Source organism: Narcine bancroftii, chromosome 13 (genome assembly GCF_036971445.1).
Source record: "Narcine bancroftii isolate sNarBan1 chromosome 13, sNarBan1.hap1, whole genome shotgun sequence".
NCBI lineage: Eukaryota > Metazoa > Chordata > Chondrichthyes > Torpediniformes > Narcinidae > Narcine > Narcine bancroftii.
Window position 1 is genome coordinate 68,905,879 of NC_091481.1, and position 26,204 is coordinate 68,932,082.

Consider the following 26,204-nt stretch of genomic DNA (forward strand, 5'->3'; position numbering starts at 1 on the left):
CTGCTTTCCGCGAGTCACGTGCCCAGCAGAGGCCGTTGCTCTGGTGACCCGGCGCGTCCGCGTGACGCCACGCGGCGGAAGTGGCGCCTGCGGCCCCAGCCGGGATCGGCTTTTTGAAGCCAAGTGAAGGGAACCGAATCGACGGTGGAGTCGGTGGGAGTCTTCGGGTGAGGGGGAAGGAAGGAATCGGCGGTGGAGGAGGGGAGAGGAGGGAGAATGAAAGAGATTGGAAGGGGAGGTAAAGAGTGAGGGGAGGGAAAGGGGAACGGGGAAAGGAGGGAGGGGGGAAAAGAGGGAGGGGGGAAAAGAGGGAGGGGGGAAAAGAGGGAGGGGGGAAAAGAGGGAGGGGGGAAAAGAGGGAGGGGGGAAAAGAGGGAGGGGGAAAAGAGGGAGGGGGAAAAGAGGGAGGGGGGAAAAGAGGGAGGGGGGAAAAGAGGGAGGGGGGAAAAGAGGGAGGGGGGAAAAGAGGGAGGGGGAAAAGAGGGAGGAGGGTGAGGGGGAAAGGAGGGAAAGAGGGAGGGGGAAAGGAGGGAGGGGAGGGGGAAAGGAGGGAGGGGAGGGGGAAAGGAGGGAGGGGGAGGGAGGAGGGGAGGGGTGGGGGAGGGGGGGGGAGGGGTGGGGGAGGGAGGGGGGAGGGGTGGGGGAGGGAGGGGGGAGGGGTGGGGGAGGGGTGGGGGAGGGGTGGGGGAGGGAGGGGGGAGGGAGGGGGGAGGGGTGGGGGAGGGAGGGGGGGAGGGGTGGGGGAGGGAGGGGGGGAGGGGTGGGGGAGGGAGGGGGGGGAGGGAGGGAGGGGTGGGGGTGGGGGAGGGGGGTGGGGGTGGGGGGAGGGGGGGTGGGGGGAGGGGGGGAGGGAGGGAGGGTGGGGGGAGGGGGGTGGGGGGAGGGAGGGGGGGTGGGGAGGAAGAGAAAGGATGGGAGGGGGGGAGAGAGGGAGGTGGGGTGGAAGGAAAGGAAGTAAGGAAGGTAAAGGGGATGGGAGGGGAGAAGTAAAATGGTGGAGAATGATGAGAGAGAAGGTGAAGATGTGAGAAGAGGAGGGAAGCATGAGGGGGAGAGATGAGTGGGGACAGTGTAGGGGAGAAGAAAGTTGGAAGGGAGGAGCTGGAGAAGAAAGTTGGAAGGGAGGAGCTGGAGAAGAAAGTTGGAAGGGAGGAGCTGGAGAAGAAAGTTGGAAGGGAGGAGCTGGAGAAGAAAGTTGGAAGGGAGGAGCTGGAGAAGAAAGTTGGAAGGGAGGAGCTGGAGAAGAAAGTTGGAAGGGAGGAGCTGGAGAAGAAAGTTGGAAGGGAGGAGCTGGAGAAGAAAGTTGGAAGGGAGGAGCTGGAGAAGAAAGTTGGAAGGGAGGAGCTGGAGAAGAAAGTTGGAAGGGAGGAGCTGGAGAAGAAAGTTGGAAGGGAGGAGCTGGAGAAGAAAGTTGGAAGGGAGGAGCTGGAAAAGTGGAGAGCGGAGGGTCGGGGAGGGTGGAGCAGTAATGGGGAGAGGTGAGGGAGGAGTTGACGAGAGCTGGAGGATGGGTGGGTGTAGAAGTGACTGGAGAGATCGAAGGCAGAGGGAGTGTTGTGGCAGAGGAGGAATGGGGAGGAGGGGTGTTTGTTATGAATTCTCCTCTGTGCCAGGTATAAAGTGACATTGACTTAATGGGTAGTGGAAGCTTGGGGGGGGGGGGGAGAAACATGAACCAATTCTCATTGAGGGATCAGCAGTGGAGAGGGGAAAGAACTTCAATTTCCTGGGTATCAACATCTCTGTCACCCGGGGCCATCATGTTGATGGCATCACGAAGAAGGCTTGTCAGCAGTTGTATTTTGTTAGGAGTTCGGTATGTCACCAAAGATTCTTGTAAATGCCTACAGGTGGGCCGTGGAGAGCATTCTGATTGGTTACGTCACTGTCTGGTACGGAAGTGCCAATGCACAAGGTTAACAGGCTGCAAAAGTTTGTAACCTCAGCTAATACCATCAGGGGCATTAGTTTTCACACCATGAAAAACATCTTAAAGAGGCAGTGCCTCAAGAAAGTAGCCTCTATCCTCAAGGTTCCTTCCCACCCAGGTCTAATCGATCCACCTTTACAGGGATGGAGTAGGATTCTCGCTGACATTTCATCACTTAAAAGTGGGTGGAAATATGACACGTTTTCTCTGTATAATGTGCATTGTGGCTATGTTTTGTACAACTTTCGTTCTTGATTGTGTTTTGGCCCATGTGGCCCCTTTCCCCAACATGAAGAGGATGAAGACAACTGTTTTAGAGCAGCCATTCTCAATTTTTTTGGCTATGATCCCCTTAAGACTCTGTTCAAAGTATAAACTGCCTTACAAAATAAATAAAAATAGTGCAAGAAAAAGTCAAAGTCAGGCAGTGCCCGCGGTTCATTCAGGAATCCGATGGCAGAGAGGAAGAAGCTGTCTTTGTGCCACTGAGTGCTTGTTTTTAGGTTCCTATACTTTTCCCCTAACGATAGCAGAGTGAAGAGGGTGCGGCCTGGGTGGGGGTGGGGGTGGTGGTGGTGGTGGTGGGGGGAGGGGTGGGAGAGGGGTGGGGGAGGGGGGGAGGAGGGGATCCTTGAGGATAGAGGCTGCTTTTTTAAGACACTGCCTCTTGTAGATGTCCTCAATGGAGTGAAGGCTGGTGCCTGTGATGTCACAGGCTGATGTACCAGCCCCCTGGAGATTTTATTTTCTTGACCTGGGCATTGGCACCTTCGCACCAGAATGTGCAAATTCGAGGCAGCCAGCACTAGGGGTCAGGATTGAACCTGAGTTGCTGGACCATGAGGTATCAGCACGTGAAGCTGCACCACTGCTTTACCTTCATTCCCAGGAGGGAATGTAGTGTTGATTCACCAAGGTTCATGAACTCACAGGCATAAAACATAAGCCATTTGGCCCATTGAATCTGCTTTGTCATTCAAATCACAATTGAGATACTTTTTCTTTCAAACCCATTCTCCTGCTTTCTCTTCATAACCTTTGAAGAACGAGTGGGTCGATTAGTTTTGTATGCACTGGAGTTTGGAAGAAGGAAAGGGGATATCGTTGTGACCTGCAAACCTCCAATAAGGGTGGAGAGACCAGATCCTGAGAGGAGGTTCCTGATGGTCTTGGAGACCAGGGCAAAGCGTCAGAGTGTAGGGAGAAGGGGAAGTCACGTAGAGCTGAGATGGTGGGATATTTCATCACCCAGAGAGCGGTGAACATGCGGGATTCCTTACCTCAGAAGACAGCTGGTCAAATTATCAAGCAGAAGTTGGATATTTTTAGGGTTGGAGTGGTCAAGGAATATGAAAAGGAAGCAGGAATAGGAATTTTTTTGGATGACCAGTCATTATATTGAATGATAAAGCAGGCTTCAAGGGTCAGATGGCATGCTCCAGCTTCTGTTTTCAGAGAGGAGATTGTTGAAGTTAACCAACCAGCATGCAAATTGCATTCTTGAAGATGGAACAGCAGTGCTGGTGTGGACCTGGGGGAAGTGGAGACGTTTACCAGCACTGCTCCACTGGGTCCTAACAGCTGGCCTTACTGACTGACAGACCCATACAGGTTTAAGCTGCCTATGGAATAGGACCATTGCCGTTTTGTTTTAACATTGAAGAGTGTGGTCAAGATGGTGGTCAAGCCTTGAGGGTTGCAGGCCTTTGCAGGGTACCAGAGTGGAAGAGCAATACCCCCTTCCTCCCGCCTTCCCCCCCCCCCCCCCAGCCTAGAGGGAGAAGACCACAGCGGTGGCCTCGCTTGGAGCCAGGCAGCTGAATGACTCGTACCAGACCGCATGTTGCTGGTGACAGGCTTGAAGGAACCTGGTAATGAAGTTCATGGGGGTGCTGATGGCATGCAGAGCTCCTGAAGGGACTCAGGTGGTGACAGCTTCTTGATGGCATTGAGGGTTCCGAACGAGAGGTCAAATAGGATGACTTGGATGCCTGGAACTCTGTTTCATCATGGACAGGAAGAAATATGGCCACGTAGGTTACAGGAGGCAGAGGTGTCATCCAAAGACACTCTGTGTCCGAAAGGACTATCTTTGGCTTCTCATTCTGTCGATAGTGGCACTGGACTATTGCCACCTCTTTGTGTGGCTTTACAGAGCAAACAAAACAAATTGTGTGTATTTTGTCCACATTACAATACAGGAACCTTGAACCTTGAGCTTAGACATCCACAAAGCAAGAGACAAACAGCATTGAAAAGTGAGTGGATCTTTTTGTCGGGTGGATGAGAAAAAAAATCGTAGAAAATAGCAGAGACCTCAGAGGGGAAGCTCTACCTCTGTTTTAAAAAAAGTAACAGAAAGTGTAGACTAGAATAATGTTACTGCTGTATATTTGGATTCTCATTAGCAGATTTGTACCTGACTTCATTGGAGTTAGGGGGTAAATAGAATAAAATGCTAGATGAAACTCCAACACAATAGATCTTAAAGGGAGTAGGGCAGTGTGATAGCTGGTGTGACGTGGGGATTGTTTAATTTTAATTTTATTTATTTATTCATACAGCGTAGTAACAAGCCCCTTCAGTCCATGAAGCCTCTGTCGCCCATTTACCCCCAATTGACCTACAAACCTATATGTTTTTGAAGGGTGGGAAGAAACTGGAGCACCCAGAAGAAAAGCACGCAGACTCAGAGTGAACATACAAGCTCATTACAGACAGCGCCAGGTATGAATCCCGGTCCCTCGTGCTGTAACAGCCTTGCGCTAACCGCTACACTAACCGTGTTCTGAAACTACTGTTGATCATTTTCATATCGATTCAGGAATTGAAGCTTCAATTTCAAAATTTGAGGATGCCACCAAATATTTAAATGTCTGGTGGATCATGCAATTAATTTATGCTGATGAAGGCGATGAACGAGTACGGCGCCAGCACCCTGTGTTCGAATCCCGCGCTGTCTGTGAGGAGCTTGTACGTTCTCCCCGTGACCTGCATGGGTTTCCTCCAGGTGCTCCAGTTTCCTCCCATGTTCCAAAGACTTGCAGGGTCAATAAGTTAATTGGTGACATGGGTGTTTTGAGTTGGCACGGACTTGAGTGCCGCAAGGGCCTATTACCTTGCTGTATCTTGGAATTAATAATGTGTGTTCGACACTTGAGTATTACGGGGGAACATCCGAGTCCTCAGTTCTCGAAATCCACCACCTTCCTTCCTCGAACGCTGTCCCAGTACAGCTGGTGCTGAAAGGCAGCATGGTTAGCTCTTAAACCCAGCAACCTGGGTTAGAATCTGGCGCTGTATGTAAGGAGTTTGTACTTTCTCCCCCTGACCTGCGAGGCTTTCCTCCCACCTTCCAAAAAACATACAGGGTTTGTAGGTTGATTGGTGTATATGGGCAGCGCAGGCTCATGGCCCAGGAGGGCCTGTTACTATGTTGTATGTCTAAATTTAAAAATTCAATTAAAAAATTGAACATTAAAAAAAATAGAAGGACAAGTGGGGCGTAGGGCAGCCCGGTTAGTGACGCTAATACTGTGCCAGTGACCGGGGTTGAAATCCTGCACTGTCTGCAAGGAGTTTCTAAATTTAATTGAAATTTGAATTTGGCCTCTTGTGGCTCCTATATTTTTCTGTCAGATCAAGGACTATCGTGCACCTGGTACTTTCCAACCGGTTCGAGAACACATGGGATTTTGGTCTCTAACAAGCCAGAGAATGTGAAGCTTGCCACCACCAGAAGCATTTGAGGCAACTGGTGTCTGAGGGGAAGTTGAGTAAACATATTCAGGTAAATAGGAATAGAAAGCTTAATTGATCAGTAGATTGGATGGAGCTTAAACATTACTGTAGACCCGACCTGTTTCTGTGCTGTAAATACTACGCAGCATTGAATTGTTTATTGTAACTTGTCCCAAGATATGATGAAAAAAGTCAAATACACCGGGCAGTGCAAAGTAAAATAAAGATGCAGAGCGGGTGGCACGGTTCGTGTAGCGGTTCATGTAATGCTGTTACAGCGCCAGTGTGACGGGTTCAAATCCAACGCTGTCTGTAAGGAGTTTGTCCATTCTCCCAGTGTCTCTGGGTGCTCCAGTTTCCTCCGACCCTTCAAAAAGTATGAGCGTTGTAGTTTAATTGGATAGGAGGGGCTCGTGGGTCAGAAGGGTCTGTATGTCTAAATAAGTTTTTTTTTAAAGTTTATTATTTACAGGAAAAAAGTTCACTTAAAACAGCAAGGGTGGCATCATTTTACTAATGATGGAACCATTCCATTGTCTAATAGCAGAAAAAAACAGTCCTTGATGCTTGTTTTCAAACTCGTGTATATTCTGTCTGATGGGAGGGAGAGAGAGGGTGACTGGGATGGGATGGGCCTTTTAAAACATTGCCTTCCTGAGGCAGTGGGAAGAGTGGATGGAGTTGACAGGGAAGATGTGATGGCCTGAATTTTGTTCACAACTCCACAATTTATTTTGCAGTTTTGAGCAGAGAAGTTCCTGTTCCAAGTTGTAATGCACCCAGACTGTTTACTTTTTTTGATGCATCAATAAAATATTATGACTGCCTCCTTTCTCTGCTCTCATACATCCTAAGAAATTCAGTTTGCCCTCTCTATGATCGTTCTCCTTTATGTCATGGGATGAAGGAAGGGGGATCTGCCTGTCCTGTGGTTTGCCCACTCAGTGTTTTGCTTTACTATGGCTGATTGCCTCCTTTATACACTGCCAGGTAGCTGGATCTGAAGTGGAGCCATGCCTCTGTTTGGGAACATCTTTAGTCCGAAGAAAACACCGCCTAGAAAGTCAGCTTCTCTTTCCAGTCTACACACGGTAGGGCGGGATGTGGGGGTTCTGCCTTGTTGAGTGGCCAAGGAATATATTAAAGTGTGGCACTTGGCGAGACATGACTGCTGTTAATATATTCATGGAAGACATAGGCACTTGTTTGGAGGGAGCCCTTCCATCTCCAGAATCTGATCCGCACCGACATTCTGTTTATACAGGGCACAGGCTGAAACAGTGTCCTGGTGGGAACTGACTGATAGTGTAGCCTTGAAGTGAGACAAGAAAGTCCACAGCTGCTGTGATCAGAGTTAATACAAAGACATGCTGGAGAAATTCAGCAGGTGGAATCAGAAAGGAATTAAAACATTACAAAATGGTTATGAGGCTGGTTATCTTATTTCTTTTCAGAGAATGAAAGAAAAATATAGAATTCCAAATAATACTCTTTTTTGTTGTTATCAAGTTGAAGCATTGTTATTGGATAATTTTGGGCATACTTTGAGAGTATCGAGACAATCAAGTTTTGAAACTTTACTTATGGATGGTGTTTAAAAAAAAAAAAAAATTATTTCTGAAATGTATAAACTGTTACAAAGTTAAAATGCCTAAATTAGATAATTCATAAATCGAGATTGAAATGGGAAGAGGATTTGGGAATTACAATCAACCGTGATGATTGGGGATCTATTTGTAAGTATAGTATGTCTAAGATTATTAATGTTCGATACAGGTTAGTTCATCATAATATTTTTGCATCAATTGTACTTAACTCCTCAGAAATTAAAGAATATAATTTAAGTTCTTCAGATTTATGTTTCAGATGTTTTGAAGAAGTCGGCTCCTTTTTTTTTACATTTGATTGGGTTATTAGATGAGGCTTAAGGAATTTTTAGAGGAAGTTTTAAAGATTCACTTACCAATGGACCGAACATTGTTTTTATTAGGTAATGTTAAAAGGTTGAGTTTGATTTTGAGGTTGAATAAGTATCAAATTGTGTTTTTAAGGTTGGCAATGGCTGTAGCAAGGAAATGTGTAGCTATTGGAAAAATGAGATTGATTTGGGTTTGCAGAGTTGGCCTATGGAATTGAGATCATGTATTCCTTTGGAAAAAATCATGTATAATTTACGTGATAATTATCTTTTTTTCCTAAAGTATGGAGCCCCTATTTGGACTATATGGGTTTAAAATGTTGAATTCCCTGAAGATTGTCGTAGGGGTGTTGCTTTAATCCATGGTGTATTTTTGATGTTAAATCTCCATTTTCTTTCTCTTTTCTTTGGGGGTAGGATGTGGGAGGGTATAGGAGTTATACATTGTACATTTAAAATTTTAAATAAAGTGTTCTTTAAAAAAGAGAATTTCATCAGGCCCCGCAGTGTCCATAAGAGGCTAAGGTGCCTTGAACAATTGGCAAAAAATAAATTAAAATTAAAATAAATAATAGGCTAAAAAAAGTGTAAAGTGTAAAATCGACGCGCCTCACCGTTAGTTTGCTGTTCCACTACTCGCCCGCCAGGTGGATTTGTCATGACTTGTCTGGTGAGGAGAAATAAGTGGATCATGAGGCAGTGGATATGTCTTAGTCACACATTGTAAGAGTAAGTCTCAAACAGCTGGAAAATTTGCTTATCTGGTATCTACCAATCCCATATGAGCCATATACCGGGGGGGGTGGGGGGGTTTACTGTACATCACTTAACAGTTCAGGCCCTTGACAGATGGCTCAGGCCTGAAACGTTGGTTATCTACCTTTACTGCTATGGTTGCTGCGGGACCTGCTGAGTTTCTCCAACACCTTTGTGTATTTGATAATTTAGCTCTTGCCTGGATTAGAGCCCAAATCAGGACTTGTGTGTGTATATGCCCTGTACATTCTGTGTGACTGGCAATACTTGTGTAACCTATATTTTATAGCTGGATCGCGTGGCCCGAGAGGTTGAACTGGGCCTGGACCACGGTGCTCCGGTGATGAATATCGGAGGACAGAGCCTGAAGTTTGACAATGGACAATGGGTATCAGGTTTGTCGAGCCAGTTTTTAAACATTAAACAATGCATTTTTAAATTTTAATTTTAGACATGCAGCATAGTAATGGGACCTTTTGGCCTACAAGCCCATGCTGCCCAATTAATATATTTTGAATGATGGGAGGGAACCAGAACCCCCGGGGAAAATCCATGCGAACACAGGGAGAACGTACAAACTCCTTATAGATAGCGCTGGATTTGAACCCAAGTCCTGGTCGCTGGTGCTGTAACAGCATTGCGCTAATCGCTTTGCCTACCGTGCCTCCCATTTTAAAGTGATGGCAAAAATACTCAGCTGTGAACTCCAGTTGAATGTCCATTTTAATTCAATTGCAGAGTCCCTCCTCTGTCCCCTTGCATTTCTATTAGTCACACCCTGACTGTGCCAACCATCAGGCACCCATTTTATGCTCATTCCATTTTATTCTCCCCACATTCCCATCAACTCTTTCCCCCACCCACTATTCACTTGTAGAATTAACAGGGGCAGTTACACTGGCTAATTAACCTACCGACCTGCGGATGTTTGATATTTGTGAGGAGGAGGTACCATCTGGGGGAAACTCTCAGTCACGGGGCAATGTGTGAAAATGCCGCACAGACAGCGCCTGAGGTCAGAATTGAGCTTGTCCCGCTGGAGCTGTGAGGCAATGTGCCACTGCATCCCACTGCTACCCCTCCTTGCACAGCATGTCCAGCTGAATCTCAGCACTTTTTTCCCGTCCAGTCATGTCTCAAAACCTACGGGGTAGCTGTAGGTCGATTTTGTGTAATTAGGTGGCACGGACTCGTGGGCTGGAAAGTCCTGTAACCATGCGGTATGTCTAAAAGAAAAATACAGCAAGGTCCCTGTGTTTCCCCTACTTTCAGGAGCCTTACCATTCATGTATACCCTAGTCCGCCAAAATATAACACCTCCCAACCTGATCAGTATCATCCTGCAGGTCAGACCTCATGATCACCTCATCACCCATTATGGTGTCTCCAGCAAAATTTACAAATCAAGCCTCTTGATTCACAGCCAGAATGCTTATTACCTTAACTTTAAGCCTCTGTCCGCCCTGCGGTTTTGTTGCTCTTTAGACTCTGTAAATGATGGTGGGCCGCACAAGGAGGTTCAGCGGCTGCGGAAGCGGAACCAGCAACTTGAGGAGGAGAATAATCTTCTGCGGCTGAAGATTGACATTCTGCTGGACATGGTGAGGAGCTGGTGATGTTGGTGCCAAGTCAACTGAACAGCCTCGTACATTTTTTTTTCCAGAGGCTGGGAGGCACCCGGAGAGAACTCACGGGGAGAGCATACAAACTCCTCGCAGATAGTGCCGAGTCCAAACATGGTTGGCTGACTCTGTGATAGGTGGAGTGGTCATGGTCCGTGGTTTTAGTGGAAGGAGGATGCAAGTGAAAGGGATGGTGGGGGTGGGAGAGAAGGGATGAAGGTGGAAGGACAGGAGTGTGAGGAGGAGGAGGTGATAGGGGAGGAGAATATGGTCAGTGTATTTTATTTAGCAAAGATAAAGATACATAACCAACATTTCGGGCTTGAGCCCTTCATCAAAGTATGGAAAAATGTTGGCAGGTGTCCGAAAATGGTGGTGGGGAGAGGAGCAGGTGGAGGAGCATGGTTCCGCAGGGAGGAGGTAATATGTAAATAAGAGAGGGAGGGCACACCAGCAAGGAGCGGGAGGAGGGATGTCTCTGTGAATGGAGAGTGAAGAGCTGGAGGAATGAAGATAGAGGGATGGGAAAACGGAGAGCAGGTTAGCAGAAACGGGAAAAGCTGATGTTAATGTCATCAGGTTTGAGAGTGCCCAGAAGGAAAATCAAGTGTTGTCCCTCCAATTTACGGGTGGTCTGGATGTGAGGCCATGGACAGACATGGGAGTGGGGCGCAGACTTGAAATGATTGGCCACTGGGAGATCCCTGTTACTGACGCAGAAAGTTGGAAGGTGCTAAGTGAAACGATCTCCCAGTCTGCGTCCAATCTCTTTGATGGAGAGGCCACAACTGGAGTATCCGGTGTGAGAGACTGGATAGGTTGGCATTGTTTTCCTTGGAGTGCAGGAGGTTGTGGAGCATGAGAGGCAAGGCTAAGGACACAGTCGAGACAAGGTTTTCCATTCATAGCGTTGTGGGTTTTGGGAACCAGCTGTCAAAGGTTGTGGAAGAGGTGGGTGCAATTACATTTAAAATATATTTCAGGAGGTACATAGGTTGAGAGAAATGAGCCTAACACAGGCCAATGACACCAGCTCAGGTAGACACCTTGGTCAGCATGGAGAAACTGAGTCAAAGGACATGCTTCCTTGTTCTATAACTCTGTCATGTCCTTTAGGGTCTTGTATGACTTTAAGATCACACTTCACTCTTCTAAACTCCAAAGAATATAGATCTAATCTCACCACTTGGCCAATGATAGGGCAACCCTCTTATTGCCCGAATTGGCCTTGTCCATTTCTTTTACACTGCCAGTAAATCTTAGTAAGTAAAGGAACCAAAACTGCACTATATGCCAGCAGAGTCTTCAACAGGACCCAGTACAATTGCACAAACCCTTTCTACTTCTAATCTCCAACTCCTTTCAACAAAATCGATCGAGCTGGTTGCCTTCCTGACCACTTACTGCATCAGCCCATTTTTTGCGATTTGTGCATTTTGCTCATCTTCTGTTCATTTAGGCCATGGGCTGGGCACTGATGATGGCGGGGGTAGGGGTGAGTATGGAGTTGGGGAGGGACAAGGGCCCCAGAGTCGCCTGTGCACGGGGAAGGGGGGCCCTGTTAGGAACACAACGTAGAAGCAGGAGACTGCAGCAAGGCCAGGGGTCATTGTGAGAATCGGGGGGCTGTTAGGGTAGTTAGTATCCGGGAGTGGGGAATGCTGGATGATGAATTGTTCCTTGCAGCTGTCTGAAACCACAGCAGAATCACACCTGATGGAGAAAGAGCTGGAGGAACTGAAAACCCACAGATGCAAGAGAAAATGAGAGGGGCTGCGGACCCAATGCATTGTGCTCGGGGAAGAGGCCGAGGAAGGACCGCTCGTCAGCATTAGGAATGGGCCACCGTGCACACAACAGCATCTGGGTCTCCCCACGCTTCTCCATCACGTTGTATCTCCAGTTGGTCCCACAAAGTGGCGCCGTTCTCCATTGGCCAGATCCTGCACCCAGTGGGGCAGAGCGAGACTTTGAGAGCATCAGCAGCATCTTGCTTGCTTGTCAATGGCACAAGCTTCCTTCATTTTATCGGAAGCCTTTTTAGCCACAGGGTACCCCACACAACAGTAGGTCAACTTTCTTTGGCCGGCAAGCCGATGACATTCACTGGTCTAATTGAAATGTAGCCGCACCACTTGTTTGATACAGAACCACGCTGGAGGACAAGCACTCATTTTGCATTCTGGCATCTGTAGAAAGGTTGTTCATTGCTCTTTGCGAGAAGTTGTCAATCAATACACCTGTTCCTGGATTTCTGCTGTCAAGGGGATTGCATGCTAACCCAGTCCTGTTTAGATCAGCTTCTCTTCAGCCTCAAGCACATGATCTGAATTTCTGCCTCTGAAATAACGAAGATATGTTTTCTATTTTTGTATTCGTCAATTTCATCAAGTTGCTGCACTTTGTTAATGGTTTTGTTTTGGCTGGACAAGCCCTTCCCTCCCACCCCACTCCTGTGACAGCGAATCAAACCCCTGACTACAAATGTGCCTTGACAATGGGAATAGCCATTCCTCGTGCCTTACTGCTGCTCCACACTCAATGTTGAAGTGTGTTGCTGGATCCCTTTGCTCCTCTGCTTGCGGACAATCTCCCAACCATTCCATCCACTGCTTTGCTTTCCCCATTGAATTTCCATTGTAATTGAGAAACTCGCTCCTTGCTCCTGCATCTGCTTTGTTTTGATGAACATTTATTGGTGTGGTCTGCAGAGGAAATTAACAAAGACCTTTTTTGTAATTTTTGAGTTGTTACGAATGGGCAGTGCATATTTTTCATGCCTTATTTCTGTGTGTTTGTATTTATTTCAGTTAATTATTAAAATCCTGAAGCCACTCTGCTGTTTTTTATTACTCGGGACTGAGCAATACTGCTGTGGAGTTGCCTTTTGAAGTTATACATCTGGTGGTGAACTGGTAAAAAGCCACAGGGCCACTGAGCAATTTGTGGCAGTGTTGGTTCAGGTCGAAACTTGGCCAGTTCACTTCACAGTGGTGTCATGGAACCTCGAACGATCTAGTTCAACTGCAGTGTCCGACATCCTGCCCTAGTCCTGGGGTGAGGCTGAACCCAGGCCCGTGTGTTGACAGTTCCGTGAATTACTTCTGAATGTCAGAATGGTTTGCTGCGGAGCTGTCATGGCTCACTGTTGGAGCTGCTGTAGTGGGGAGAGGGGACACAGCACTCCCCCACGGGATCCAACTGCCCAATCTAACTGCCGTCGGCTCCATAGAAGCTTTAAATGGCCTGACAATGGAGCCGACATGATTTTACTTAAAAATTCTATGACTGCAGGGTCTGCACCCGATATGGCGGTGCCCATGATCAGCAGCGGCATCCAGGGGTGGCAGACTGGGGAAGCAGAGGACTGGTGCAGGGCACCAGAAAATGAGGAGACCACCCCTGTCTGAGAAGGAGAAGCGGGGAGACGACCCACAGGCCGGTGACCACAGGGGTGGGGCAGCGAGGGGTCCTGCGGCTGAGGAACACACAGGCAGGGGGCTGTTGGCAACTCGAGGTGAGGAACCTGAGCAGGCTGCAAATGTGATCAAGGGTGGTGGGCTGTTTGAGACTGGCTGAAGAGGCACCAGGTATCAGAACTGGGATGCGAGAGGGTGCCGAAGGGTTCCTAATCACGTTGGAGGTTCGTATATGGAGCTCAGCCTGCCGATGGTTTGGACTGGTCTCTGCGGACAAATCCACGGACACTCAATCAGTCTAAAGAGACTCTCTTGATTCTCTTTCATGACTGTAAAAGGTGCTTCAGGAAATTTCTGCTGATGGCAGATCTATGTCTTACGGCTGATCAAAGCAGGTTCTGCGTGATATGGCACTTTTTATTATGTGACAATGAAGGAATCTTGAATTATTGAATTGAGCAATCCAGAGGGAGCCACTTCAGTCCACTCCACCCAGGCCACAACCCTAATGCCCCCTCTCCTCACCACACACACCTTCCATCTCAGAAAAGCTTTAAATAGTTCAAGTTTACGTGCAATAATATAAGCAACCAATTGTGCAGGAAGGTCTAGACTAGTCAGCATTAATAGAAACTTAACTGGGCAGAAATAAAAACTGAACTTTTTAAAGATATATTTAGGAGGAATAGAGAGATAAGAACAGAGAGCGAACAATGATGGTTGTTGAAAGTGTGATATCGTTAATGAGGGAGGAGAAAGTCGATTTAGTTGAGCTTTAAGATAAAGGGACCTTGTTCCAAAGGTCAGGGAGTATCAGAAATCTCCAGATTTCAGGAAGGAAGTGGGATAGACTGATTAGAGAGATGAAATAACAGAATTGTTGATCAGCTGGATTTTAATTTTGATTGGACGAAACAGAAAGAGGGGGACTAAACAGAAAAAAGCTTGAATAGATATAAACATATTGGGATAATTTCCTCAGTTACAGGATACTGGTCTTTTAGATGCTCCTCTGCCCCTTTCCTGATGATGGTGGGTCAAAGATACTGTGCGCTGGACAGAAAGGGTCCTCAATAATTCTTTGAGCCCTATTTAAGCATTGCTCCCACTGAGTTGTTGTTAGAGGAAAGGGAGACCCCAGTGATCTCCATGGCTGTTTTGATGATCCTCTGTATTGTCTTCCAGTTCAACGGTCCAGAATCAGAATTTATTGATGTGAAATTTTGTTGTTTTGGAGCATCAATTACATTTCAAAAATAAATAAATAGTGCAAGAAAATAGGAGAAAGTCAGGCAGTGTCTGTGGTTCATTGTCCATTCAGGAATCTGATGGCAGAGGGGAAGAAACTGTCCTTGAGCCGCTGGGTGTTCACTTCAGGCTCCTGTACTTCCTTTCTGTTGGTAGCGGAGTGAAGAGGGCATAGCCTTTGCCGGTGGGGTCCTTGAGGGTAGAGGCTGCTTTCTTAAGACCGTCTCTGGTGCCCATGATGTTGCAGGCCGAGCTAACAACCCTCTGGAGTTTTTTTTCCCTCCAGAGTTTGCAGAGGAACTAGTGGAGTTGTTCAAGTGAACCGGTACGGACTTGAAGGGCCGACATGACCTGTTTCCGTGCTGTAAACGGTTATATGGTTATACCAGACAGAATGCTCTCTACGGTACACCAGTTCAGTTACTGCTGCACACAAGAATGCAGCCAGGCAGGGTGCTCAACTGTGCTTCTGTAAAACGTTGTCAAGCTGGGGGCTGGTAGTTTTGCCCTTCCTCAACCTCCTTCGGAATGTCACGCTCATAGAGCAGATGAGCATCAATGGTAGCTCTTCAGCTTGGGGTTTGATTTTTCTTGTCATCGGGTGAGGTATAAACGTGGGTGACTGGTCAAGTAAACAAGTCACGCTGACCCAGTGAGCTCAGGATGCCAAGAATTCCTATTTCAGAAGCCATGTTTGCATAGGATTAAACTTGGCAAGCCTTTTGTTCTGCCTGTTTCACCATTACTTCACAATCATCAGTCCTTATCCCTGCTTCATAGAGTTTTTCAGCGCAGGCACAAATCTTCAGCCCCACTTATCTGTGCTGACCAAGTTGTCTACCCACATTAGTCCCGTTCCGCCCACAACCCTCTCGGCCTTTCCTAGTCATGTACCTGACTAAAAGTGTTTCAAATGTCATTGAACCTGCTTCTACAGCTCCTCTGGCAGCTTGTCCCACCTACAAACTGGACTCAGCGTGGAAAGAAGGTGCTCCTGAGATCCTCCTTGCATCTATCCTCTCACCTTAAATCAGTGGTACCCAAACCTTTACGGGCTGCTGGCCCCTTGGCTCCCAGGCCACAACCCCCTCTCCTCACCACACACACACATGCAATAAACACACTCCTCCTTCCACTGGTAATCTAACACTATAAACAAGTGTATGTATTTCACAAGCATCGAGCACAATGCCCAATTTCTGCTGAGAAATGGGTAAACTGTTAAGGCGCCCAAAGAGGTTTTGGAACTGGAAGGAGATTGGGGCGAGTTCGGGCAAATGCGGATGGAGGCGCTGGGGGATTCTGATGGTCTGCATTCGACAGGTCAGCCTGCAGCACATTTGGTGGGTCAGGGAGGGTCCTTTCTGTCTGCTTCCAGAGTATAAAGGGGCTTGCTTGCTCCTCCAGCTCCCATTGCTTTGGACTGCAGTGGTGAGAAGAGGAAACGGACAGGGAGAGAGACTCGCCATGGCTGAGGACCCCAGGGCTGAAGAAGTCGGTGAGCCCGATGGAGGGAGGGGAGGAGCAGGGGAGCGGACAAGGCGGCCAGGAGCAAGAAGAAACGGCAGTGGAGCTGTAGGGGAGGGGACAAGGTGGCCAGGAGCAAGAAGAAACGGCAGCGGAGTCACAGGGGAGCGGAGGGCTCCACGGTGACTGAGTGCATCCTGTCGGTGGTGCTGGCCGCCCTCAAGATGGTGCTGGTGCCCAAGGGCTACAACACAGCTCGCCCTGTTTTTCCTCACTGCCCTCTTGGATCTTTCCACTGCCCCCAGGGAGGGAGCGCCACCCACTTTGGGAATGACTGTCTTAAACCCATGCCCCTCAAAATTTTCAATATCTTTATAAGGTCACCCCTAAGCCTCCCAAACTCTTGGTCCCTTAACTCTAGTAAAAGCTGGAGGAACTCGGGCGGTTTTGCAACATCCATAGGAGGTAAAGATATATTACTGATGTTTCAGGCCCAAGCCCTTCTTCAAGCCCTTCTTTACCTCCAATAGATGCCACGATACAGGCAGAGTTCCTCCTGTGTTTTTATTACAGTTTCAGTGTCTGCAGACTTCCATGTTTCTCTCCTTATAACTCAAGCCCCAGTAACACTTGAGGTTCCAGTTCCAGTCCCAGTAACACTTTTAAATTTATTTCTTAATTACAGTGGCTCCGATAGCTCAGTGGTTAGAGCACAGTTGTTGTGAGTTTGATCCTCGTTGGGGCCTCACTTCTGTGAGGAGCGCTGGACAAAGTGGCGACTCTGTCTTCCTTATGGTAGGCAAATTTAAAGAATTTCATGTAAGTTACATTCAAAATGTAGTATTACGTGACAATAATGGAACCTTTACCTTTAATTTTTTTTAATTAAAAATGTTTTTTTAATTTAATTTAAAAAAATTTAAACTTAAGACATAAAGCACAGTAACAGGCCATTTCAGTCTACGTGTCCGTGCCGCCTGATTTACACCCCATTAACCTACACTCCCAGAACATTTTGAATGGTGGGAGGAAACCATACACCCCCCCCCCCCCTTTCCAGGAAAAACCCATGCAGACACAGGGAGAATGTAAAACTCCTTACAGACAGCATGTGATTCAAACCCTGGTCCAGTCCTGACTCTTTTCTACATCTTTTCCAGCTTAATTACATCCTATAACTGGGCATCAAAACTGCACACAATGCTCCAAATGTGGTCTCACCAACCTCTTTTACAGTGTGACATGATGTCCCAACTTCTGCACTTCATTCATTAACTTTGTGATCATTACCTGTGTTTACAACTCAGTTGGATTTCAGCTAAGTTCCATTCCTGATTACCATATATATGTAATAGTCGATACCGTGCAAAGGTTGAACCCCCCCCCTTATTTTTGGTCCCGTCCATTGGATCTCCCGACTCCCACACTGTGAACCTTCAGCCTCCCGTCCAACAGAGTTCCCAACACTCTGACTACAAACCCTCGCCTTTTCCACCCATCCACTGGAGCTCCCGATGTCCCAGCCAACTACCTTTCTGAGCTCCTGATGCCCCAACCTCAGATCCTCGTGCCAACCACACGTTCAAACTACCAATGCCCGAACGAGAACTACCAGCCATCTGAGCTTCCAATGCCTTAGCGACACAGGTACTTATTGCGGACAAAAGAAGTATTCGTGTAAAAGTCAATCCGCCAAAAATATTTGCCCCAAAAAATTAGTCCTGACTCGACTATTACACAGAGTATATACAGTAGTTTTTTTATTGAATCAATTAATGTATGTATGACTACCAAAAGAGTTGGTGATAAACATCAATGAACTAAGTTGTCATAAGAAGTCAGGAAGTGGACACTTGGCCCCTGTTCCACTGAGACCATGTTATTTTTTTATTTCATTATTAATTTCAAACACTAGCCCAATAGATTTTTATTCCTTTAATATCTCCAAATCCAATAACTTCTGCATTCAAGGTACTCCTCTACAGCCATTCTGGGAATAGAATCCCAAAGATTAATTGAAAGATTTTCTTGTAACGCATATCCCGTGTGACCCTGATTTTGAGATTGTGACCCCTTAGTTATTGAGAACTCAACCAATAGAAGCGTCACCGTATTTCCTCTATTTGTAGGTATTATCCTTCCTAGATTTTTTTAATTTTAAATTTTATTTACAACATGGTAGATTCCAGCCACTTAAACCTGTGAAGCCCAATTACACCCAAATTACCCTACAGATTAGTACTGATCAAGAGATTCAACATTCCCTTATTGTCATATTACATGAAATTGACTTTGCCAAAAGCAGAAATTGCCCAGTGCCCCTTCTAGCCAGAGAAAGAGAAGCAAAGGTGAGACTCCCCACAGATCCATCAATCCACAGATTTGCCTCCAGTGCTTCTGCAGCCATGCAGACTCCAGTCCAAACCATCGGCAGCCCGATCCTCCGACACAATCAGGAAACCTTCACATCCCGGTTCTGATACCTGGTACCCCTTCAGCCAGTCTCCAGCAGTACGCAGCCTGGTGTGAGTCCTTTGACTGCTGTCACCAGCAGCCCACATGGTTTCCTCACTTCGAAATGCCAACAGCCCGGCGCCTTTGCGCTCTTCAGCCGCAGAGCTGGGGTCAAGTGTACAAGCGTCCTAGAGAACGCAGCAGGCCATACAACCTCCCTGGAAAGTAAAAGGCAGTTGACATTTTGGACCTGGGTCCTTCCGTCAGGAATCTGGAGAAGCAGGCAGATAAAAGGTTGGGGATTGGTGGGGGTGGGGGGAGATGAGGAGGAGAGGAAGGGGAATGGAGAAGAGCATGGGCAAAGGTTAAGAGGTGGCTCCAGGTGGGAGGGTAGAAGAGCAAGAAGTGATGGGGAGAGGGAAGAAAGCCAAGAAGGGTAGCTCTCTGATAGGAGAAGGAAGCAGGGGTGTATCTGCGCAAACTACTGCCTATGGCGGGGGTGGCCAATACGTCAAAATAAACAGTGACAAGGAGGTCTTGCAAGAGCTGACCTTGGTTGTATTTGGTGTTGTATAATTGAGAGCAAACGGTAGGTCAAGTGTACAGGGTGTAGAAGAAGCAGATGTGTGTTCCTTGTATGTCCAGGGTGGCAGTAGTGGGGGGGGCGGTGGGGGGAACCTCCCTTCAGGTAGTTTTCCCTCCCCCCACCTCGTGGAACCTGGGGCATGTGCCATGCCTGCCATACCCTAGATATGCCCTTGGAAGGAAGGGGACAGGGGAGTGAGGGAAAGAGGGAGAATGGGGGAATGGGGGGGGGGGGCTAACAGAAAATGGAGGTTGATTTAAATTTAAATTTAGATGTACAGCACGGTAACAGGCCATTTCAGCCCATGAGTCCGTGCATCCCAATTTACACCCAATTAACATACACCCTGGCATATTTTGAAGGGTGGGAGGAAACCGGAACTGCAGACTTCGAAGATTTTTACGGGGAGTACATACAAACTCCTTACAGACAGCATGGGATTTGAACCCCAGTCCCGATCACTGGCGCTGTAAAGGTGTTGCACTGTCCGCTATGCCAACCGTACTGCCCTATCATCGGAGTGCGGCTTGAAGGGATATTGATGCCGTCTAGTGGAGGCTGCTAAGAAGGAATATAAAATGTTGTTCCTCTGGTTTGTGTGGCAGGGGAGCGATGGGTGAGGAGGGATGAGAGGAGGAGAGAGCATTCCCTATGGAAAGGGAAGGGAGGGGAAGATGTGCATGGTAGTGCGATCCCATTGTAGGGTGGCAGAGAATGACATGCATGGTAGGTAAGGACCAGCAGAAGAGCAGGCCTTGCCCCTTGCGCTGTGTGATGTCCCTGATTTCAAAGCCTTGCCAGGTTTATGTGAACTGGCAGCCTGTCCTGTCATTGTCCTCTGAGCCTTGGCACGATGGATTGTATCTCCCTTTGAACAGGGACTGCTGTCTGTTTGCAGTATGATGTCAGAACGGTCATGCTGACCAAAGCTGGATTAAACAAACCTCACCAGGGACCCGAGAGGGAGCCAGTTTGCCTCTGAGTTTCTCTGCTGGGCATGATACAGTCACAGATATCTCGGGAAACCACATTTTAACAGCGACTGTCCATGTTCTGAAAATTCTTAATTGACCTTTCAAGGAATTGGCTGTAATGTATCGAAGAATTCCAATTTCGATCTGCTGGAAATCCAAAGGGGCATTTTCATTTTTGATTCTGATCAGCTTGGTGCTGCATATTTTGATTTCCCTGCTGCCTCTACAGGAGTTAAACGCCCAGACATGTGATCGCAACATACGGGCCGCAGTCAAGAGAGGCTTGCCCCCAAACCGTCCAGGGTTGAGGGGCAGGGCATCAAAGACGTACAGAGAGCTACAGAACTTCGCTGGACCTGGGTCACCGAACCGCTCACCTCAAACCCTTAGAAAGGCAAGGGGTTCCAGTGACAGGAGCCAGATGTCCCCCAGCAAGCAGTTTTCACGGTCGGGCTCTCCGCCTGACAGCAAGCCGCGGAGGCAGATCGCGTCTAAACTGGCAGCGCTGTTTCAGCACCCGCTCTACCAGGTCCCCACTCCACACCTGACGCCAGACGACCACCTCTTCTCAGTCAATTCAGCAGAGAGATTCACTGCCAAGAGCAGTGACAGTGATGGCTGGTGAGTGGTGTTTGAATAACCCCAGGAGCCTCCACAGAGGAGGAGCATTGAAGGGGGTCTGTCTGGAACAGAGATGTGTGGGAATTTCTTCAGCCAGAGGGTGGTGAATCTATGGAATATATTGTCACAGGTGGTTGTGGAGGCCAGGTCATTGGGTGTATTTAAGTGGAGATTGATAGGCTCTTGATTAGCCAGGGCATCAAAGGTTTATGGGGAGAAGGCCGGGCTGTGAGGGAAAATGGATTAGCTCATGATTGAATGGTAGGGCAGACATGATGGGCTGAATAGCTTATTTATCCTTCTATGTCTTATGGGCTTATGGGACAGATATATCTGATACAGTGATTGTATAGTGCAACATCCAAACTCAAGTAATCCACATTACATCATGTAAAACAACCTGGCAAAATATGGAAGTGCCACATTCCACTGTGAAACTCAAATCTCTGTTGGAATCCACGTCCTGTACAATAGAATATTGGGAACCTACAGCAAGTAAGACTTTCATTTCATCTGTACATTTCAGTGATGTATCTGACAGTTAATTTCATTCATTTAAGATGGCACATTTAGTGTAATGGTTAGTATAATGCTGTTACAGTAAATAGACGTGGAGAGACATGTACAAGCTCCTTACAAACAGTGTAGGATTTCAACCCCGGTCCCGATTGCTGGCACTGTAACAGTGTTATGCTAACTGCTACACTAACCTTGCCACCCAAAGTAAATGACCTAACTAATGCACCTGCATTAAGATTAAACAGTTTAAAAGATAAAAAGACAAAAATACTAGACTCTACTTACACTGAACAAACTTCACCTGCATGAATATATAAACCTTGAAGCATTTTTATTTAATTTCGGACACATTCTTGGAAAACATTTAACCGTCGCTGCATCTGCAGGTCCCCCCCCCCCCCCCCCACAGAATCACCTGAAAGGTGAAAAATAACATTATAGATAATTAACCCCCCCCACCCCCCTCAAGTTCCCCCACCCCCCTCAAGTTTACAGATAAAGCCTCTGACCAGGCCGACATCCAACGGTGAGAGGCATCAACCAGCTCTTCATCCTGGGCGACACCATCGCTGTTTCACACAACTTTATTCAAGCAGCTGCTACGAGCAAAGCCTAACCAAGGCTACCTGCTGGCTGAATATTTGCTCCCATCTTCACCAAAGGTTTATGTGTTACTTCAGAGAAAATTTACTTTTACAATTTTAAACTTGCAGAATTGTTTACCTGTTATTTTTAAAATGTATTTTCCTTGATTTTTTTTTTTTTTTTTTACTGGTTACTTGAATTCTGGATATCAGGGGTTTTACTGCATTATAATGTTATGTATATATGTGAATATTATGTGTTGAGATTTGTAGTCTGTTTGGTTGTGCATGTACAGTCAGATGCTAATGAACTTGAACCAGTGGGTATGTGGAAAGAACTGTTAGAGGAGGTGGTGCATCAAAGGCATTCACTTGGATGCATGGATCAGAAAGGTTTAGACAGGTATTTATTGCAGCTCGACCTCCAGATTGTGTTTACCTTCAGATTCCAGCATCTCCTGTCTCCTGTGTACCTCTGTGGTACCCTGAGTTCTCTCTGTTGTAAAATTCTCTCCGGAGCCCTGCCATTTGCTGTGTAAGTTCTACCCTGGTTTAACCTACCAGAATGTAACACTGCATTTGTCCCAGTTAAATTCTATCTACCATTCATATAGTTTATCCCATGTGATAGTCGATACCCCCTTTTTTGGTCCAAAAATCGAGTATTTTCTGTATATCCCAAGTAAAATTTGACCCTCATCTTTGGCCCCGGCGACCCACCCATCCGAGCTTACAATGCCTCGACCACAGACCCTCGCTCTAGCTGCCCATCCATCTGAGCTCCCAATGCCCCAACCATGGACCTTTGCCCAGGCCACCCACCCACCAGAGCTCCCAATGTCCTGACTGTGGATCCTTGCCTTGGCCACCTGCCTATTCAAGTCCCCCACATCACCTGATCCCAGCCATCTGAGATCCAGATGCCTGAAACAATGCAGGTACTTACTGTGGTCAAAAGCATAAAAGTTGATTTTACACTCTCACCCCTCCACCCCCCCCCCCAAGATTTGATCTGAAAAATTGGTCCCCAAAACTCGACTATAACACATGTATATATGGTCTACCAAAGTCAGAAAACAAACAACAGTGGATCCAGCCCCGATCTCCACTAGTCTCAGGTCTTAAATCAAAGGAACAAGATTCCAATATGTCTCCCACCATTGAGCCATTGAATATTTTGGTAGGTCTGTATGGGTAGGCACAGGATCGAGGGCCGAAGGGCCTGCATGGTGCTGTAATCCTCCATTTCTATTCCACACAATATGCAGTTTGCATCTGGACCTTACCCCAATGAAGACTGTCAAATCTATCCCACCGTAATGCAGACTGGACAATTCTTGTCCACATCTGCAACAATCATATACATCAGCTCCTCAACTTACGACAGGGCTATGTTCCAACAAGTCGGAAAAGAATTCTGCACCCACCATTTTTTATAATTACATTTTTAATATCTTTAATCTGTTAACCCGCACAGCTGAACACGTGGTTGAGTTAGCATCGTGAGAGAGTATGCTATACGATATCCGCACATGCATATGTTGTCATCACCCAGCGACTTGAGAGAGAGGGTACTACATATCACAAGTGCGGGAACAGGTCGGAATTCAAAATCGAAAGCACAGATTCGAACCATCGTAACTTTGAAAAATCGTAAGTCGGACCATCGTAAGTTGGGAGCACCTGTCCTGTGGATGTTATAAAACATTCCTCTTAGACCATACTGCTATCAAATAATAACAATGCAATGTTACAGTCTGCTCAGTTAGCACCACACTATTACAACACCAACAACCTGGGTTCGAATCTGGGGCTGTCTGTAAGTTTCCTCGTGTCCGTGTGGGTGTCCTCCAGTTTCTTCCCACTTTCAGATTGTACCGGGGGGGGGGGGTTGTAGGTTAGTTGGGATATTTGGGGGGGAGGTAATTGCTCGAGGGCCGGAAGGACCTGTTACCGTGCTGTATGTCTCCATTTAAAAAAAAAAGAAACTCAGCAGGTCATGTGGCAGTCAAAGGAAGGAGGGGGTAAACCACTGTTTCAGGACCAGAGGTGGACCATGTGAATTTGAGGCCAGGGTGGAAATTGGAAGCAAAATGGATAAAGTTGTTGAGCTCATCTTGGGTGTAGGAGGCTGCACCAATAGGGTCGTTCATGTAACAGAGGAAGAATTGAAGAGCCTTGCCTGTGCAGGCTTGGAGCATGGATTGGTCCACATTCATGTATGTACTCTGACAATAAATCTGAAATATCAAACTTGAATGTAAAACTGAAAGTAAAATGCATTTATTTATAATATGCAGAAATGTATAGTAAAATAAGTAAATAGAGTTAAATGCAATGGAAGCAATGGACCCCTTTCATGAACAATAAGTTTTGCCCTATCATTGAACTGCCTATATTTTGTCACAGGGTTAGCAATGAGCAGGTCTATGTCCTGCCAGATGGAGAATCTCCTTCTGATACATACCCCAATTGGCTGAAATTCTTCATCGGAATTAATCGATATGAGCTCTATGCACAGAACAGCAGCCAGGTTGGCTCCTTACTGAAGGAGCTCGCCACCTTGAAGATTGTCCGTGCCGGTAAGGAGAATTTTATCTGTTGTCTTTGTTTTATGTGTGGATGCCCAGTAGTGATGTGCACCATCAGCGGAATTCTCCCAGGTGTGTTTATAGGGTGAAAGCAGGAGTGCCTCTGGTGGCATGTCCACACAAGTGAACCACAGAACATTGCAGCCAACAGGACCTAGTGGCATACCGGACTCTCGAGGGTTTCTGGGAGGAGAAAGGAGTCAAGGTCACAAGAAAGAAGGTTACTTGGGAAGTGAAATGTTCTCAGGGTAAATGAGACCCACTGAGTTCCTCCAGCAGATGGTTGACTGTGGCACAATAACATGTTCCTTCAACCCGTTTGGCTCCTGATCCACCAACATGGCTGGCTCTGAAATGCCTTTGCATGGAGTTCAAGAACATTTAAGGGATGGGTAATAGACCAGCCTTACCAGTGAGGGTCAGATCCTGAAAAGTAAATAAGACAGCACCTCCAGCCCACAGGCTTCATCGGTCCTGAGCTGCACACAAGCCCTGCCTGCTGCATGCACTACATCTCCTCCAGAGCCATGCACTGACACTATAACGTGCACACTACTGTGCAAATCCCAGGCAAACACATTTTAGCACAACCAGTCCAGCGGATACCCAAGCCGGCACATATTCCTGAGCATGCACAAGTGCACCCAGACCACGCGGTCCACAACCGAATCACATGCTACACCAATGTGCACAGCCGTCCCATCAGTTTCAGCTGGGATGCACACAAGCACAGTGCACACCAGTGTACATCCTCCAAAGAAGAGAGAAGGTATAGGATACAGGAAACTGGTCGACAGGGGTTATGAGCAGAGTGTCAGGTAGACCTGCCAAAATATTTATATATATTGATTTAAAATTATATCTATGTATTTGTGTGAATATTTTGTGTTGTGTATTGTGTGTGTGCATGGTGGTGCAGAGAAACACTGTTTCATCAGGTGGTATATGGACAGACAGATGATAATGAACTTGAATTTGTGAGACTGATTCCAGGGATGTGGGACTTCACCTGCAAGATCAGTGGGGCTGAGGGGGGGGCGTACGAAATTATCAGAATCAGAACTTATTGTCATGAACGTGCCATGATCTCCATTGTTTTGCGGAAGCATTTCTGTGTAAATATTGCTATAAATTACATTTCAAAAATAAATAAATAGTGCAAGAAAATAGGAGAAAGTGAGGCCATCTCTATGTCCATTCAGGAATCTGATGGCGGAGGGGAAGAAGCTGCCCTTGTGCCGCTGGGGGTTCATTTTCAGGCTCCTGTACCTCCTTCCCGATGGTAGCAGTGAGAAGAGAGCATGGCCTGGGTGGTGGTGGGGATCCTTGAGGATAGAGGTTGCTTTCTTAAGTCATCACCTTTTGAGGGGTCTGAAAAGAGAAGATAGGGAGGCTGTTGCAGATGGCGGAGAGATTAAAGACCAGGGTCATGAAGGGGAAGAGGATTGACATGAGGAGCCTCATGTAGAGGAGTTTGTACATTCTCCCTGTATCTGGGTAGGTTTCCTCCAAGAGCTTGGGTTTCTTCCCACCAGGAACAGCATCGACTGCCACACTAGCAGGGCCAGGTTTCCCTCGAATCCGTTCACTTGTGCCTGACCAGTCCCAGTCTGACAGCCGTGATCTTCAAGACTCTGATAGATCAGTCTGTCCGAGTGTTCCAAGCTATTCAGGGTGAGGCTCACTGAAGTCCCCACCCACCTTGCATTCTGACTGAAGGATAATGTCATTCAAGCTCAAGTTCATTGAAATCTTATTGTACAAGACTCGGATA

At 47.1% G+C, this 26,204-nt stretch overlaps 3 protein-coding genes across 10 annotated transcripts in view; 2 read left to right on the forward strand and 1 right to left on the reverse strand.

Moving 5' to 3' along the window:
- Positions 1-250, reverse strand: part of LOC138748057 (protein FAM227A-like) — a gene marked incomplete at its 5' end in the record, with an annotated part of 55,591 nt that extends 55,341 nt beyond the window's left edge. The window contains one exon of the mRNA XM_069907753.1: positions 1-250. Within this exon, the coding sequence (XP_069763854.1) occupies positions 1-250 (250 nt within the window).
- cby1 (chibby 1, beta catenin antagonist) lies at positions 31-23,399 on the forward strand. Of its 8 annotated transcripts, XR_011348220.1 has the most exons (8): positions 31-167; positions 4,578-4,657; positions 5,570-5,720; positions 6,662-6,762; positions 8,635-8,740; positions 9,831-9,946; positions 16,787-16,896; positions 23,317-23,399. XR_011348220.1 is itself a non-coding variant. In XM_069909315.1 (7 exons), the coding sequence occupies exons 4-7, from the start codon at positions 6,685-6,687 to the stop codon at positions 11,732-11,734; spliced, it is 381 nt and encodes a 126-aa protein (XP_069765416.1). In that variant the 5' UTR covers positions 34-167; positions 4,578-4,657; positions 5,570-5,720; positions 6,666-6,684; the 3' UTR covers positions 11,735-12,802. The 8 variants fall into 8 exon arrangements, 7 of the variants coding, with proteins under 7 accessions (XP_069765416.1, XP_069765420.1, XP_069765417.1 ...); XM_069909315.1 differs by lacking the exons at positions 16,787-16,896; positions 23,317-23,399 and adding an exon at positions 11,654-12,802 and having other exon boundaries at positions 34-167; positions 6,666-6,762; XM_069909312.1 differs by lacking the exons at positions 16,787-16,896; positions 23,317-23,399 and adding an exon at positions 11,654-12,802 and having other exon boundaries at positions 36-167.
- LOC138748699 (extracellular serine/threonine protein kinase FAM20C-like) overlaps positions 20,087-26,204 on the forward strand; it is a 21,659-nt gene continuing 15,541 nt past the window's right edge. The window contains exons 1-2 of the mRNA XM_069909311.1: positions 20,087-20,736; positions 24,249-24,421. Of these exons, the coding sequence (XP_069765412.1) occupies positions 20,234-20,736; positions 24,249-24,421 (676 nt within the window). The 5' untranslated portion in view covers positions 20,087-20,233. The remainder of the gene's footprint in view (positions 20,737-24,248; positions 24,422-26,204) is intronic.